At 37.8% G+C, this 13,435-nt stretch overlaps 1 protein-coding gene across 4 annotated transcripts in view; it reads left to right on the top strand.

Annotated features, from left to right (window-relative positions):
* HELZ (helicase with zinc finger) overlaps window positions 1-13,435 on the top strand; it is a 160,285-nt gene that overhangs the window by 75,288 nt on the left and 71,562 nt on the right. For all 4 annotated transcript variants that reach the window (XM_088829420.1, XM_055408786.2, XM_055408785.2 and 1 more), the window contains 2 exons: window positions 5,957-6,290; window positions 7,272-7,402. In XM_088829420.1, coding sequence (XP_088685546.1) covers window positions 5,957-6,290; window positions 7,272-7,402 — 465 coding nt within the window. The remainder of the gene's footprint in view (window positions 1-5,956; window positions 6,291-7,271; window positions 7,403-13,435) is intronic.

Below are 13,435 nucleotides of genomic sequence, written 5' to 3'. Positions count from 1 at the left end.
GTGGCTTCCTCCCTCTCTCAATTCAATTCAGTTCAGTTACTCAGTCGTGCCTAATTATTTGCTATCCCACGGACTGCAGCATGCCAGGCCTCCCTGTCCATCACCAACTCCCAGAGTTTACTCAAACTCATGTCCATTGAGTTGGTGATACCATCCAACCATCTCATCCTCGGTCGTCCCCTTCTCCTCCCACCTTCAGTCTTTCCCAGCATCAGGGTCTTTTCAAATGAGTCAGTTCTTTGCATCAGGTGGCCAAAGTATTGGGGTTTCAGCTTCAGCATCAGTCCTTCCTCTGAATATTCCGGACTCATTTCCTTTAGGATGGACTGGTTGGATCTCCTTGCTGTCCATGGGACTCCCTTTCTCATCCTGTATAGAATTGCCAGGGCTTATTCTGGATGAGGCTTTGGTTGAAGGGAGTGTTGTGGCTGGTATCACGTATCCAAAAAACTAAAATTTTCTCCACATCAGCAATAAAGCTGTTTTTCATTCTTATCATTTGTGTGTTCACTGAAATATAACTTCTAATTTCCTTCAAGAACTTTTCTTCCACTTTCACAGCTTTGGCTAACTGGTGTAAAAGGCCTAACTTTTGGCCTGTCTTAGCTTCAACAGACTTTCTTCATTAAGCTTATGAATCATTTCTAGCTTTTGATTTAAAGTGAGACACGTGACTCTTCCTTTCACTTGAGACTGATTATAGGGTTATTAATTGGCCTAATTTCATTATTGTTGTGTGTCAGGGAATAGGGGGCCTGAGGAGAGCAAGAGAGATGGGGGAATGGCCAGGTGTGGAGCGGTCGGAACGTATGCCTTTGTCGACTGTTTGCTGTCTTGAATGGGTGCATTTCGTGGCATCCCAAAACAGTTAAAGTAATAACATCAAAGATCACCACCACACATGTAGTTATAGTGGAAAAGCTTGAAATACTGTGACAGCTACCAAAATATTACACAGAAATGTGTAATAGTTGCTGGAAAAAATGGTGCCTATAGCCTTGCTTGACTTAGGGTTGCCATAGATGTTCAATTTGTTAAAAATAAACTAAACAAAAGCAGAATCTGCAAAGGAGCATAAAGTGCAATAAAACGAGCTATGCCTGTGCTTCTACATGATCGCCTTAGAATTCCCTTTTTGAAAATAGATTGAAGCCTCTCAAGATTAGACAAAATGTATTTTGACTTGAGGCTGAATTTGATAGGTATATATTTTTTTTTATTTAATTTTTTTAAGAGATGATTTTTTTCAAAGCAGTCCAGATATTAAGATTTCCTTTTCTGTTAAGTTTTAGTGTGAGACGTTTGGAGTTGATAAGAATAATGCTGAATTTCATTTAAGTTTTAAAATATGCTTCTGAGTTCTTTCAAGATTTTTTTTTCAACTTCTCTTGTCCTCAGCTACATATTGCTGTGCATTCAATAATGACTCCACCTTGAAGTGCAGTCGGTTTCACTCTAAGATAAACGCTTTCAGAAGAAATTGGTTTTGGATGGGTCTGCTGTGTGCATGTACATCAGAGTGTGTCATGGTCTGCAGGATCGGGGCGGGGCGCTGACAGCTGGCACAGCAGGCCTGCTGCGTGGTTGCTCGTTGCGGCATTGCGTTGCAGCGGCTCAGGCCTCTACTGGTTCAACCTAGTTGGCCTCAGGAGACCCAGGTGTTTTTTGGCATATGACCTTGGTTGACTTTTGTTGTCATTTATTTAGTCAGAAATTGCACAAAAGGAAATTTACTATAGCTTTGAAGTTTTTTCAAAGTTATACTCAAGAGGGCTTCCCTGATGGTTCAGACAGTAAAGAATCCACCTGAAATGCGGTAGACCTGGATTCAGTCCCTGGGTTGGGAAGATCCCTTGGAGAAGGGAACAGCTACACACTCTAGTATTCTGGCCTGGAGAATTCCATGGACTGTATAGTCCATGGGTTCGCAAAGAGTCAGACATGACTTTTTCAAGAGGTTTAACTATTTTTAACACTGATGGAACCATATATCTTTTATCTTCTTGTTTGGTCGCTAAATTGTGTCTGACAGCTCTTTGCTACCCCAGCACACCAGGCTTCCCTGTCCTTCACTGTCTCCTGGAGTTTGCTCAAACTCATGTCCATTGAGTCAGTGATCCCATCCATCCATCTCATCCTCTGTCACCCCCTTCTCCTTTTGCCTTCAGTTTTTCCCATCCTTAGGGTCTTTTCTAATGAGTCGGCTTTTCTTATCAGGTGGCCAGAGTATTGGAGCTTCAGCTTTACCATCAGTCCTTCCAGTGAATATTCTGGGTTGATTTACTTCCATGGGCTATTCTGACACTTCCAAAAGTGTTAGAAATTCTGTAAGCTTTAAAGTTGATTTCAAAGTGTGGCATGTCACAATGGAAATATCTTTGCTAATTGTAAGATGTATTTTATACTCTAGGTATTTGAGTTATTAAATCTCAAAAATGCATATTATTTAAAATACTTAAAACTTACTAATGTCTTTTTAGTTTCAGCCTATTAATCTTTTAGAAAAATTAAATATTGGTAACTGTTACTTCGAGAAGGTCTCTGATGTTTGCTTCTTGAACATAACTGTGAATCTTTTGTGGGAGAAGCTGTATTTCTTAGTACTTTTATTTTCCAGTGCTACTGCCTTAAGAGTTTTGTTGCAGGACACAGCTGAGTGTCATAAAAGTATCCTCTTACTGCTTTAAAACTGTGAGATTAATTTTTCATGCCTAAGTTGTGACCAAGTGTTTTGGGATGGCAGATTCTAAAACAGGTATAGCAGTAAGACTTTAACCATTACCCAAGTTAGTTGAGAAAATATCATAGGGTTGTAAGAATTTGTTAGGGAATAATATAAAGTAGTTGAAATGGGAATATGGCGCCTTGGAATAAGTCAGATTATTACAAACATGTACAATTAATTCAGTGAACAGAATTACTGAGTATTCAAACTGTCAGGTTCTAGGCTGGTCTTTGCTGATTCTAATGTAAACAGGTTATGTTTCCTTGTCTCCCCAAAGCTTGACTGGCCTTTCAAGTCTGCTTTCTGGACTAGCTGGCATTTAAGCTGAATTTTGAAAAGCAGAATTGTCAGGTGGCAAAATAGGACGAAGGTACTTAGTTTGAAGAAACAGGATATGAGAATTAGAGCATGGAGTCTTGGGGGAAACAGCAAGTTGGTCATCGTAATTTTAATGGAGGGTGCTATGTGGTGGAGTGGGGTTGGTGAGATAGAAAGCTGTTTAAACTTTACCCAGAGTGCTGTGTGTCATCAGACTTGCATTTTACAGAGATTCTCCAGTGGTGGTTTAGAGAATAGATTTGAAGCCAGAAGTTATGGAAGGAGTTTGTTACAGTCATCCAGGTTAGGAATGCTGAGATGCAGATGATTAGGAAGAAGAGGAACTAACAGGGCCTGGTGATTATGTGGTGGGGAAAGAAGGCTGGTGAAAGAGACAAAAGTCAGAGACAACTTTTGACTGGTACCCCTAGGTAAGTGGAGAGGGCAATGGCAACCCACTCCAGTACTCTTGCCTGGAGAATCCCGTGGACAGAGGAACCTGGTAGGCTGCAGTCCATGGGATCACTAGGAGTCGGACACGACTGAGCAACTTCACTTTCACTTTTCAGTTTCATGCACTGCAAAAGGAAATGGCAACCCACTCCAGTATTCTTGCCTGGAGAATCCCAGGGACGGGGGAGCCTGGTGGGCTGCCATCTGTGGGGTCGCACAGAGTTGGACATGACTGAAGTGACTTAGCAGCAGCAGCTAGGTAAACAGTGCCCTTATCTGGGCTGTGTGACACACAGGAGGGTTGGTGTATGGGAGCGTGCAGGGAGATTGGATGCAGAGTCTCTTTTGTTTGCACTGAGTTTGCAGAGCACGTAATCCAGGGTGCGTATTTGGCAGTTGGGTTTACAGCCCTAAGCTGAGACATCTTGGAGAGGGTGACCTGGGTTGGTGAGAGGGTGACCTCAGCCGACACAAGAAGAGGGCAGGGTAGGTGGTGCCTAGTTGAGAGATCGAGGATCAGGCGGAAGGGCAGGAAGGGAACTCTGGAAAGTGTGACTGGACAGAAGCCAGTGGGAGAAGGAGTTTAAAAGAAATGGAAAGTGGTTGCAAAGTAATAATAATGAAAAACAAGGTCAGAAATCTGTTCATCAATTTTGGCAACATAGAGGTCATTTGTGAGTGAAGAATGGGCTGTAAGGAATCTCTTCCCTGAGAAAGTTCTAATGACCACACATATCAGTTATATGGATGATAAAAGCAAAGTAAAAATTTAACTTTATATGAAAAAACCTGAATAACCTAAGGGTTCCTGTTCTTTTATAAAGTTTGTGTTCTGTCTGTTTGTTGTTTTTTAAAGGAAGGTGAACGGAGATTGTATGTAAACTGGGCAGGGTAGTACATATGACTTATTTTTATATGAATCTTCAGGGCACATTCCGGTCTTCAAAGAATCAAGTGTAACTAGATAACATGCAGTCTGTTTCTTTAAATTATATCCTACTTTTCTAGTTTGGATCTAGTGGAATGGTGCCTGGAGAATGAGAGAAATAGAATATGGCTTTCAGTAATTCCATGTATTACGTATATATGATACACACACTCAGCAAGTACTCCTGGAATTCATCTGATCCTCAAGAAAGCCATGTTATTAAATATTAAATTTATATTTATAATAAAACATTTGTATGTATTTTTTGTGGCTTTGAGTATATTGTAGGTGTGTTTTAAAATAACTTATAATGGAGCTTATAAATACTGTGACTTACTCCGTGCATAAATAGCTGTGTTATTTTTCTTAAATATTTCATTATTGCTGTTTAATACTTCTCTAACCTTACAGTTTTCTAACTTTAAAGTATATAAATGAAAATTCAGAATTTTAATATATTTTAATTAGAATTGATTTCCTAATATTATAAACAATACAGATGTTTTTGTATAGTGAAATGTATAATGTTTTGGAAAAGGATATTTCTTTCTTTTTCTTTAAGAATTTATAAGACATTCTGGATATCATGTATCCTAAAGAAGACCTGAACAGAAAACAGTTCCATACTACCACTAAAAAGTAGCCTTTCCGCAAATGGGTGTATAGATTGTAAAACGAGTAGATTTTTTTCTTGGAACTTTTTAAACCTTATTAAGAAAAAGGAGAAAATGCTCCTGTTGTTACCGCTTTGTCTTCTCTCACAGCATCGCTTCAGAATGGCGAAGGAGAGGAGCTGTTAGTGAGTTCAGGCCTTTCTCCCCCTTCCTCTTTCTTGCCTGTGGGTTACTGTGACGCAGTGTGCTTCCTGCACACACGTGTTCTCTTCCATGCTCACGCTTGCGCATGGCGTGGGCGTGAGGGCACAGCCACTGTCTGATGAGACAGCCCTTAACAACTCCTTCTGCAATTTGGGCCTGAGGTCTGGCTCGGTGTGGGTGTGAACAGAAATGTCTTCTGGATATTATTCACTAACAGTACTGGAAGTGAAATTTGATGGTTAGACTCTTGGTAAAAACTACTTAGAAAACATCAGTTTAATCAAAGTCTGTTGTAGTTTCAACTCATACATTTCATTCTGGCTTAGGCGATTTTAAAGTCTTGATTGGCTTATTGGTGTATTCAAACAGGCTTTCACATTAAATAGGACATGACATTTCATTTTATTAAAAAAAATCATTCTTAGCTTCATTTTAAATGCTCAGACTTAAAAACGCATGTATTCTTCAATACAACTAAGCATGCATTTTTGTAAAGATGCCGAGTTTCTTCATTCACTTAAAGTTTTGCTGTTTCCAGCTTGGATTAAAGACAGAATATAATTTGTAGCTCAGCAAAGTGGAATGGATAATTAAGTTTTAATTTTTCTCTGTTTATTTTTATTTTGTGTTATTCTTTTATTTAATTTTAATGTTTTGAATGTAAAAATGTTTGAATGTAAAAAGTTCAAACTCATTTTTCTACTTCTGATTTAGGTTCAATCTTAAAGTGCAGTTGCAGATTCTAGCAAGCTTCATGCTCACTGGAGTTTCTGGAGGTGCAAAGTATGCTCAGAATGGACAACTTTTTGGTCGCTTTAAGCTTACTGAAACACTTTCTGAAGATACTTTGGCTGGACGGCTGGTGATGACCAAAGTCAATGCTGTTTATTTATTACCAGTCCCTAAAGAGAAGTTAGTACAGACCCAGGGAACCAAAGAGAAGGTTTATGAAGCTACTATTGAAGAAAAAACAAAAGAATATATATTTTTAAGGATATCCAGGGAATGCTGTGAAGAACTTAATCTTCGGCCTGATTATGACACACAGGTATGTTTCAAAGGGTGGCGACTTCGCTGTGGTTGGTCTCCTTAGCTGATGCTCTTCTTCTGGCTTGATTTACATTTCTCTACTGCAGCGAGAAGTGCAGTTGACTTGGAGTATTAATTCTGGTGGGTGGAGAATCAGACCTTTGGTGACTTTCAGAGAAAATCGATTCTCTTTAAGTAAAATCTAAAATGTTCCATTTATATACATGGTCAAGCTTTCTGATTTCTGTTTTAAATCAGCAATGGAAAAGCAGCTTAAAAAGAAACTGAGCTAGGTCCTGGGGCTGTTCTTATCTGAAATCGTATTTGCTCTTGTGCTTTGTGTCTTTATGGATTTTTAGGTGCACTCTGCTCAGTCTGTCTGCCATATTTAAGTGGAAAGCTGCTCTTTTTTAATATCTAAATATAGCATTTGGTGAATATTATTCATTCGTAGTGGAGAAGGCAATGGCAGCCCACTCCAGTGCTCTTGCCTGGAGAATCCCATGGACGGGGGAGCCTGGTAGGCTGCAGTCCATGGGGTCGCGAAGAGTCGGACACGACTGAAGTGACAGCAGCATTCATTCATAGTAAATCAATACAGTGTCATAGGCTTGGTTTTAATCCTTGAGACATGGTATTTCAGAGATGTTCTACTAATTTTACCAAATATATTCTTCATAGGAATGGTGGAATCAGATAACCTTTATTTAATGATTAAGTAATTAAGTGCCTCAGTTTCTTTAGTTGACAAATGAGGTTAATCATTTGTCATGAGTGTACATGTCGTTGGTGCTATGTAAAGTGAATAGAACAGTGTCTGGTACTAAATAAAGCAAATATTACACATAAATAATTATGATTAGACTATGATTACACTTTAAAGGCATCTCTAAACTTGGCTCCTATAAAAGGCTATCTCCACAGAGCATTCTAGCAAACTGAAAAATATCGGTGTTTACCTTAATGCTTTTTAAAGAACTTTTTTTTTTTTTTTTTTCAGGTTGAACTCCAGTTTCAGTTAAATCGATTACCCCTCTGTGAAATGCATTATGCACTAGACAGGGTCAAGGACAATGGGGTTTTGTTTCCAGACATCACTATGGCTCCAACTATACCTTGGAGCCCCAACAGGTACAGACAGCTACACCTCGTTCAGGAGGTTATGTTAATATTAAGCTGAATATCTGTATCAGGTAACTCAAGCGTGTTTGTAAGAGAATTGCCATATATTCTTCAAGAGACATGTTCTCAGTTGAGAAAAGAGAGTGCAGGAACGCTTAGAATAAAGCGTTTGAAGGTCCTCATCTGTTCTCTTCCCTTCCCCTCAGAGTCTGAATGAGTTCTTTTGCTTTTCTCAACAGATGTAATTTGATCGATTGATGCCACGCAGTTTAGGAATATTTCTGAGTAGAAGTTGAATAGAAAATCCAGGGCCTTTTTAAAAGTGGTTCAAAGAGTTAATTTAAAATGATTTTTGAATATGAAACACATTTTTGTAATTTAAGAAAAAATGGAGGATGTATTATAGAAGATGCTATAAAATTAGTCATTGTATAAGTATTTTTCTGCTTAACTCCCTTTACACATCGTTACATGTAATTGAATATGACCCTTCTGTTTGTCTCCAGACTGGCTGCAGTGGATGCCCTATGCCTGCACCTTCTTTTCACTCTCTCACTGGCTTATTCTCTTAGCCCCCACCCAGGCTCAGCTCACTCCACCTTTCTTTAAAATCTCAGTGGCTGTACAAAATGGGTTATTTTTTTAATCACTTGTGTCAATCCAGCCATGGTAGGGAGCCCTGCTCCGTCTCTGACAGAGGCTCTGATATCTTTAATAAGTGATTTCCAAGGTCAACCCTCGGTGTTGACAGGAGCTGGCAGACAGGGAAGCACAAGCAAAGAGGATCACGGGGGAAGTTTCTGTGGGCCAGGCCTAGAAGTGACTTACACCATTTCCCCTCACACTCGTCTCTTCTGGTCCTAGAAACAGAACGAAGCAGAACGTGCCTGACAGCAAACAGTCCACGTCATTTCTCCCTGTTGCCACTTACTCCTACTACCCCTTCCCTGTTTTTCTTTTTACTGCCAACATATCTGGAGTGGAAACAATCAGCCTGGTTCTGGCATTCTTATTTACCCGTCCTGTAATCTCTGTTCTCTACTTTCTCACTCTCCTGAGAGTAGTCAGAGATCTTCCAGTTGTAAAAGCCCCTGACGGCTTATCTTTCTAGCTCCCACTTGACTAGCTTCTCTGTGTTCTTCCTCCTGTCTGTCCGTGGACCAGTGCATATTTAGGGCTACACTGTTTTGGTAGCCTTAGAGCTGGTCGTCAGTCCCGCTAGTTCTGTGGGCTAACCCACATATTTCTTCCAAAGTTGTTTTGCTAAAATAATCATTTCATTTCATTGCATACAAACCTCTGAAGGATGTCTCCTTCATATGTAGATAAAATCTGAACATCCTAATACAAAACTGTCACTATTTGTCTCATTGACAGTGCTTTCAACAGTATCTTTTCAGATTTCTTTTAGTTTTTCCTGCTTTACTCTTCCTTTCTTCCTCTAAATCCTCATGTACTAGCCATATTGAATTACCTTCATGTTTATTCAATTTGCCCTGCACTTACTTGCTTCCTTATCTTTAAAAAAAAAAAAAAAAACTGGTAAAATCTACGTAAGACTTACCATCTTAACCATTTTTAAGTGTATAGTTGAAGAGTGCTAACTATATTCACAGTGTTGTATAATCTCCAGAACTTGTCTCATCTTGTAAAACTGAAACTTCATACCCATTAAACTCTATATTTCCCCCTCCCCAGCCCTGTGTTCCAGCTCTGTTTTTTTTCTCCCTGAAACCATCTTTGCCCAGTATTGATCTATTGGAGAGTCGGTCTGTCCTTTAAGATTTAGTTCAGCTTAAGTGCTCTCTCCTAAAGAAAATGAACCTGACCTTTCCATGTCATTATTTCGGCAGATACTCCCTGATGCCTACTGCGTGCTTGTTTCAGTCAGTTTTGTACTTTGAAGCATAATTTCTCCAAAGTTAATTTTTCTCAGTTGTATTCATTTCTGTTCTCATTAGACTCTGAGCTTTTTAGAAGAGACTATATCTTATTTCTCTTTGAATCTCCAGCATGGCCTTGCACATTATTAATATATGACACATGTAAGTTAATAAGAATATCATGTTTAAAGAAGAAAATTAGGGTTTTAAATGTGAAGTCATACCAGTAAACTTTTAGGTGTTTCCTTTTCACTTGTGAAAAATATTTTGTATATAGCAGTATATTCAGATACCACTGATGGTGTTAACTGCAACAGTAAGGAAATGTCAAGTAGCAGGAAACTTTCGAGCAGAAAGAGATTTCATACCACTATAATTTAAATAGCAATTAAAATGTATCTGAGTCTAGGAGTTCTAAGAAACCGTTAGCTATTTAAACTCTTTTCTGGCCTTGCAACACCATGGTGTTAAAAAAGTTTTCAAAGCACTATTTTGAAAAGCAACTTCAACTCCAGATCATATTATAAAAGATGAAATAAGGAACACTCCCAAGCTGTTTCATAAAATTTCAATATAAACAGATTTTTTAAAAAGAGAATTGCATTCTGTGTTGGGGAGGATGGTTACCATACTCAAATGTCATTTAACCTATTTCTGAAAAAATTAAACATGCTCATTAGTTTCTGTTGTTAAGATATTCATAGTGTTTTGATACAAGTTTTGCACATAACTAAATGGAGTTTTTAAAATAATATCTTGACAGTACAAGTTATTAATGCAAATAAAATTCAAATGAGTATTTGTGGTGTAGTCTAGGGTGAAAGTAGAGCAGTCTCAGGAAAGAGTGGTGGAACGGGGAAAGGAGACACATACCTCTCTTTTTCTTCATCCTTACTCTGAATCCAGACTAGCAGAGCTTCATCAGTACTTATGCAGGCTTCAAAGACATGGTCACCAGTATTATAAGAAATTTGTGATCATAATTGAACAAAGTAATATTCACAGAAATTAGACTCACATTATTAAGAACTTTGGACTTCAAAACCCTCTGAAAATAAAAACTTCTCACCTGTCCTTAAAACCAAGAGGTCAAGTATTCATTGACCAATAAAGACCTCCCCCCATCAGCTAGACAACATTCTTTGAAATCCAGTTAACTCTTTCACACAGACAACCTTCATTTTCTATTTTATCAGAAAGTTAAATTTGCCATTCTATACTCCAATGAAAGTTGTTTTGATCTGATAATTGTAAGATGTACTGTATGTATCTTAATTTGTAAGTTTTTAATGCTAAAGCTCAAAGCTTTTCAGATATAACAGGAGTGCTGGAAATGAGGTACAAAATGCTGGAATTCAAATTAACCAATAAATATATTTTAATATATATTAAAAAAAATCTTTTCTGGAATAAGGTGAAATATGGAAAGATAAATGAAATTGAGAAATTATTCTTGCAGATGTAGACTATAAATTAATGACAACAATGCATTAGACCAGGAAAAAAAAGAACTTGATATTAAATTGGTTCAGGAAATAAAATAACCTTTAAATGAAGAGTAAATGGAGAGACTTTACATTTTTTAAATTGTGAAAATCAGAGAGAAGTTTTACCAGCATGTTTACTGTAAATCTTCTTTGTTAAGCAGGTGGCACAATAAATAAAGACAGTTTATTTTACTTACTGGCTTTCTATAAGTGTTCATTATTCATAACCAGAAACTAGAGAGACAACACTATGATAAAGTTTCTGATCTACTCTGAAGCATTTATTTACACTGAAACTGTTGACAAATAGAATGGCAAATATAAATAAAACAAAGAGATACAAACATATTTTAGAATTATACCTATAAATCTATCATTGATCTCTTAGATTTTACTTAGGTATATATCGATGATCTAATATCTGTCTCATTAAAGTTCCCAAATTTGAGAGATTAGAGGGTATTTTAAGAACATTCTTTTATTTTCAAAAGTGTGCCCTGGTCAAATAATATAATAATATCTTATTTTTCTGAAATCTTTAGAAAATATTATAGTAATAGAAGTCAACGTTAATTTTGCACTTGTTGCTCAACTGTATTTCTTAACAGCTTGCATGCATTATCTTATTTGATTTTTAAAATATCTATCTGATGGAATGTGATTGTCTCCGCGTACAGATAAGGGAGCTCTTGGGGTGAGGCATCATAGAATCACAGTGGTCAGTATGGATGCAGGTAGTAGTTTGCTGAACTAACTGTGCCTTAAGCAAGTAGTAACTGAGACCCAGAGCTCAGTGGTCCAGAGCTGATGCAGGGGCTCAGCAGTGCCAGTGAGGACAAGATCTCCCTTTACTCTCCACTTAGACCAGAGTTGGGTCTCCAGAGACTGGAAAAAGGAGTATTATTACTGGCTAGGTTCACTAATCGAGGAGGTAGAGAAGGGTGCTGTGGATGGTTTGAGGGGGACCCATTCCACAGTGTCTGCCACATAGATTAGATCTGGACTCAGTACTCAGCTAAAGCAATTGCCTTACTTACAGAAGATGGAGTATTGCTGGGTACTGGCAGAATTGTGAGTAAATAAACTGGATAAGGGAGTCCTTGAATTTTTAGTGAATTGCTTCTAGGAAATCTAGTGCACTGATCAGAGTCCTTTTGGTTTTTACTTTAAAAAAATGTAAATATCAGAAAAATAAGTAATGACATGCTTATATGGTTAAAATTTGTTTTCTAAGGTTTTACATTAGTAGAATTTGTTTGAAATTTTCTATCATAATACATAGTATTTGTTATACTTTTTTAAAACTGAAAGAGTTAAGAAAATTTTCCATAAATAACTAGCTTCTATTTTAAGTACAGTGTAGCCTCATAGAGTGGGAATTGTTCTGTCTAAACCGTGTTCTCCTGTTTCAGGGTTGTTTTGTAGGCGTTTTGCAAAATTCCTAAGAGTCTCTTTGCTCACGCCCTTCCTATTTTGGCTCACACCTCTATCATTTTTACCGTAGTTGTTGCGATCTTTAGTACTGTGATTGTAGTTGTGAGAGAGAATGCTGTTGATTCTCCACTTAGCTTGATCCCTTTCAGCATCTGCTGTCCATTTAAATCTTCAAAATTAGCCGAATCCGAGAAGTGACACTAATAAGATAGACCTCCTTACAGAATCATCTGTGCTGCCATGACAGATGTCTCTGCCCTGAAGAATATGACACACCTATCTTACTTGTGTGTGGAAATGTTAGAAAACAGTTAATCTTGTTTGGCCTTAAACTGAGTTCTTTTTTAAATTATGAAAGTATGATAGTACATTTATAGGAAACTTGGAGAATACAGAACAGAGTTACATAAAGGTCTACTATATATTAAATTATTTTTTGGGTAGATGAATTAAGATTTTTAGTTGGAGTTTCAGTATCAAACTCTCAAAAATTAATAAAATGAATAGAAAAGTTAAAGGATATGGTAGACCTGAAAAACACCATGAACAAAACCTCTTATTTTCTAAATTAAGATCTTTTTAAAAGTTGGATATCTCTTAATCAGTGACACACAGAAGTTTTGATTTTTCTTTTGTTTTAGATTTTACTGAGAAATCTTTCAGTGGTTTAGAATTTGAAAATTAGTTTCCCTTTGGCATTTAATTTGCTATGCAAAGAAACTGCTAATACATTATTACCAGAAAAAAAGTTTTCTGGTGCTTTTATGTAAGAGGGAAATTACATTTTTGAGACATTGCTATTACTGTTTATAGACATGGCAGCAGCTCGACTCGAAGTGTGTTGTGATGTCTTTAGGTTAGTTATCAGAGTCTTGTGTACTTGGAAAGGACAAGATAACTACAGTGAATTCTGATCATCATAGTAAAACACCCTACACTGACTCTATTTTGGGAATTTTTAGAATCCCATGGACAGAGGAGCCTGGTAGGCTACAGTCCATGGGGTCACTAGGAGTCGGACACGACTGACCGACTTCACTTTCACTTTTCACTTTCATGCCTTGGAGAAGGAAAGGGCAACCCACTCCAATGTTCTTGCCTGGAGAATCCCAGGGACAGAGGAGCCTGTTGGGCTGCCGTCTATGGGGTCACACAGAGTCGGACACGACTGACGTGACTTAGCAGCAGCAGCAGCAGCAGCATGTAGTTTTAGAATAAGCATTTGTTGTTATAGGTGC

Source organism: Moschus berezovskii, chromosome 20 (genome assembly GCF_049115385.1).
Source record: "Moschus berezovskii isolate FMDL1 chromosome 20, NW_MosBer_1.0, whole genome shotgun sequence".
Taxonomy (NCBI): Eukaryota; Metazoa; Chordata; class Mammalia; order Artiodactyla; family Moschidae; genus Moschus; species Moschus berezovskii.
Note: the sequence above shows the minus strand (reverse complement) of the source record. Positions and strands in the feature narration are given on the sequence as shown.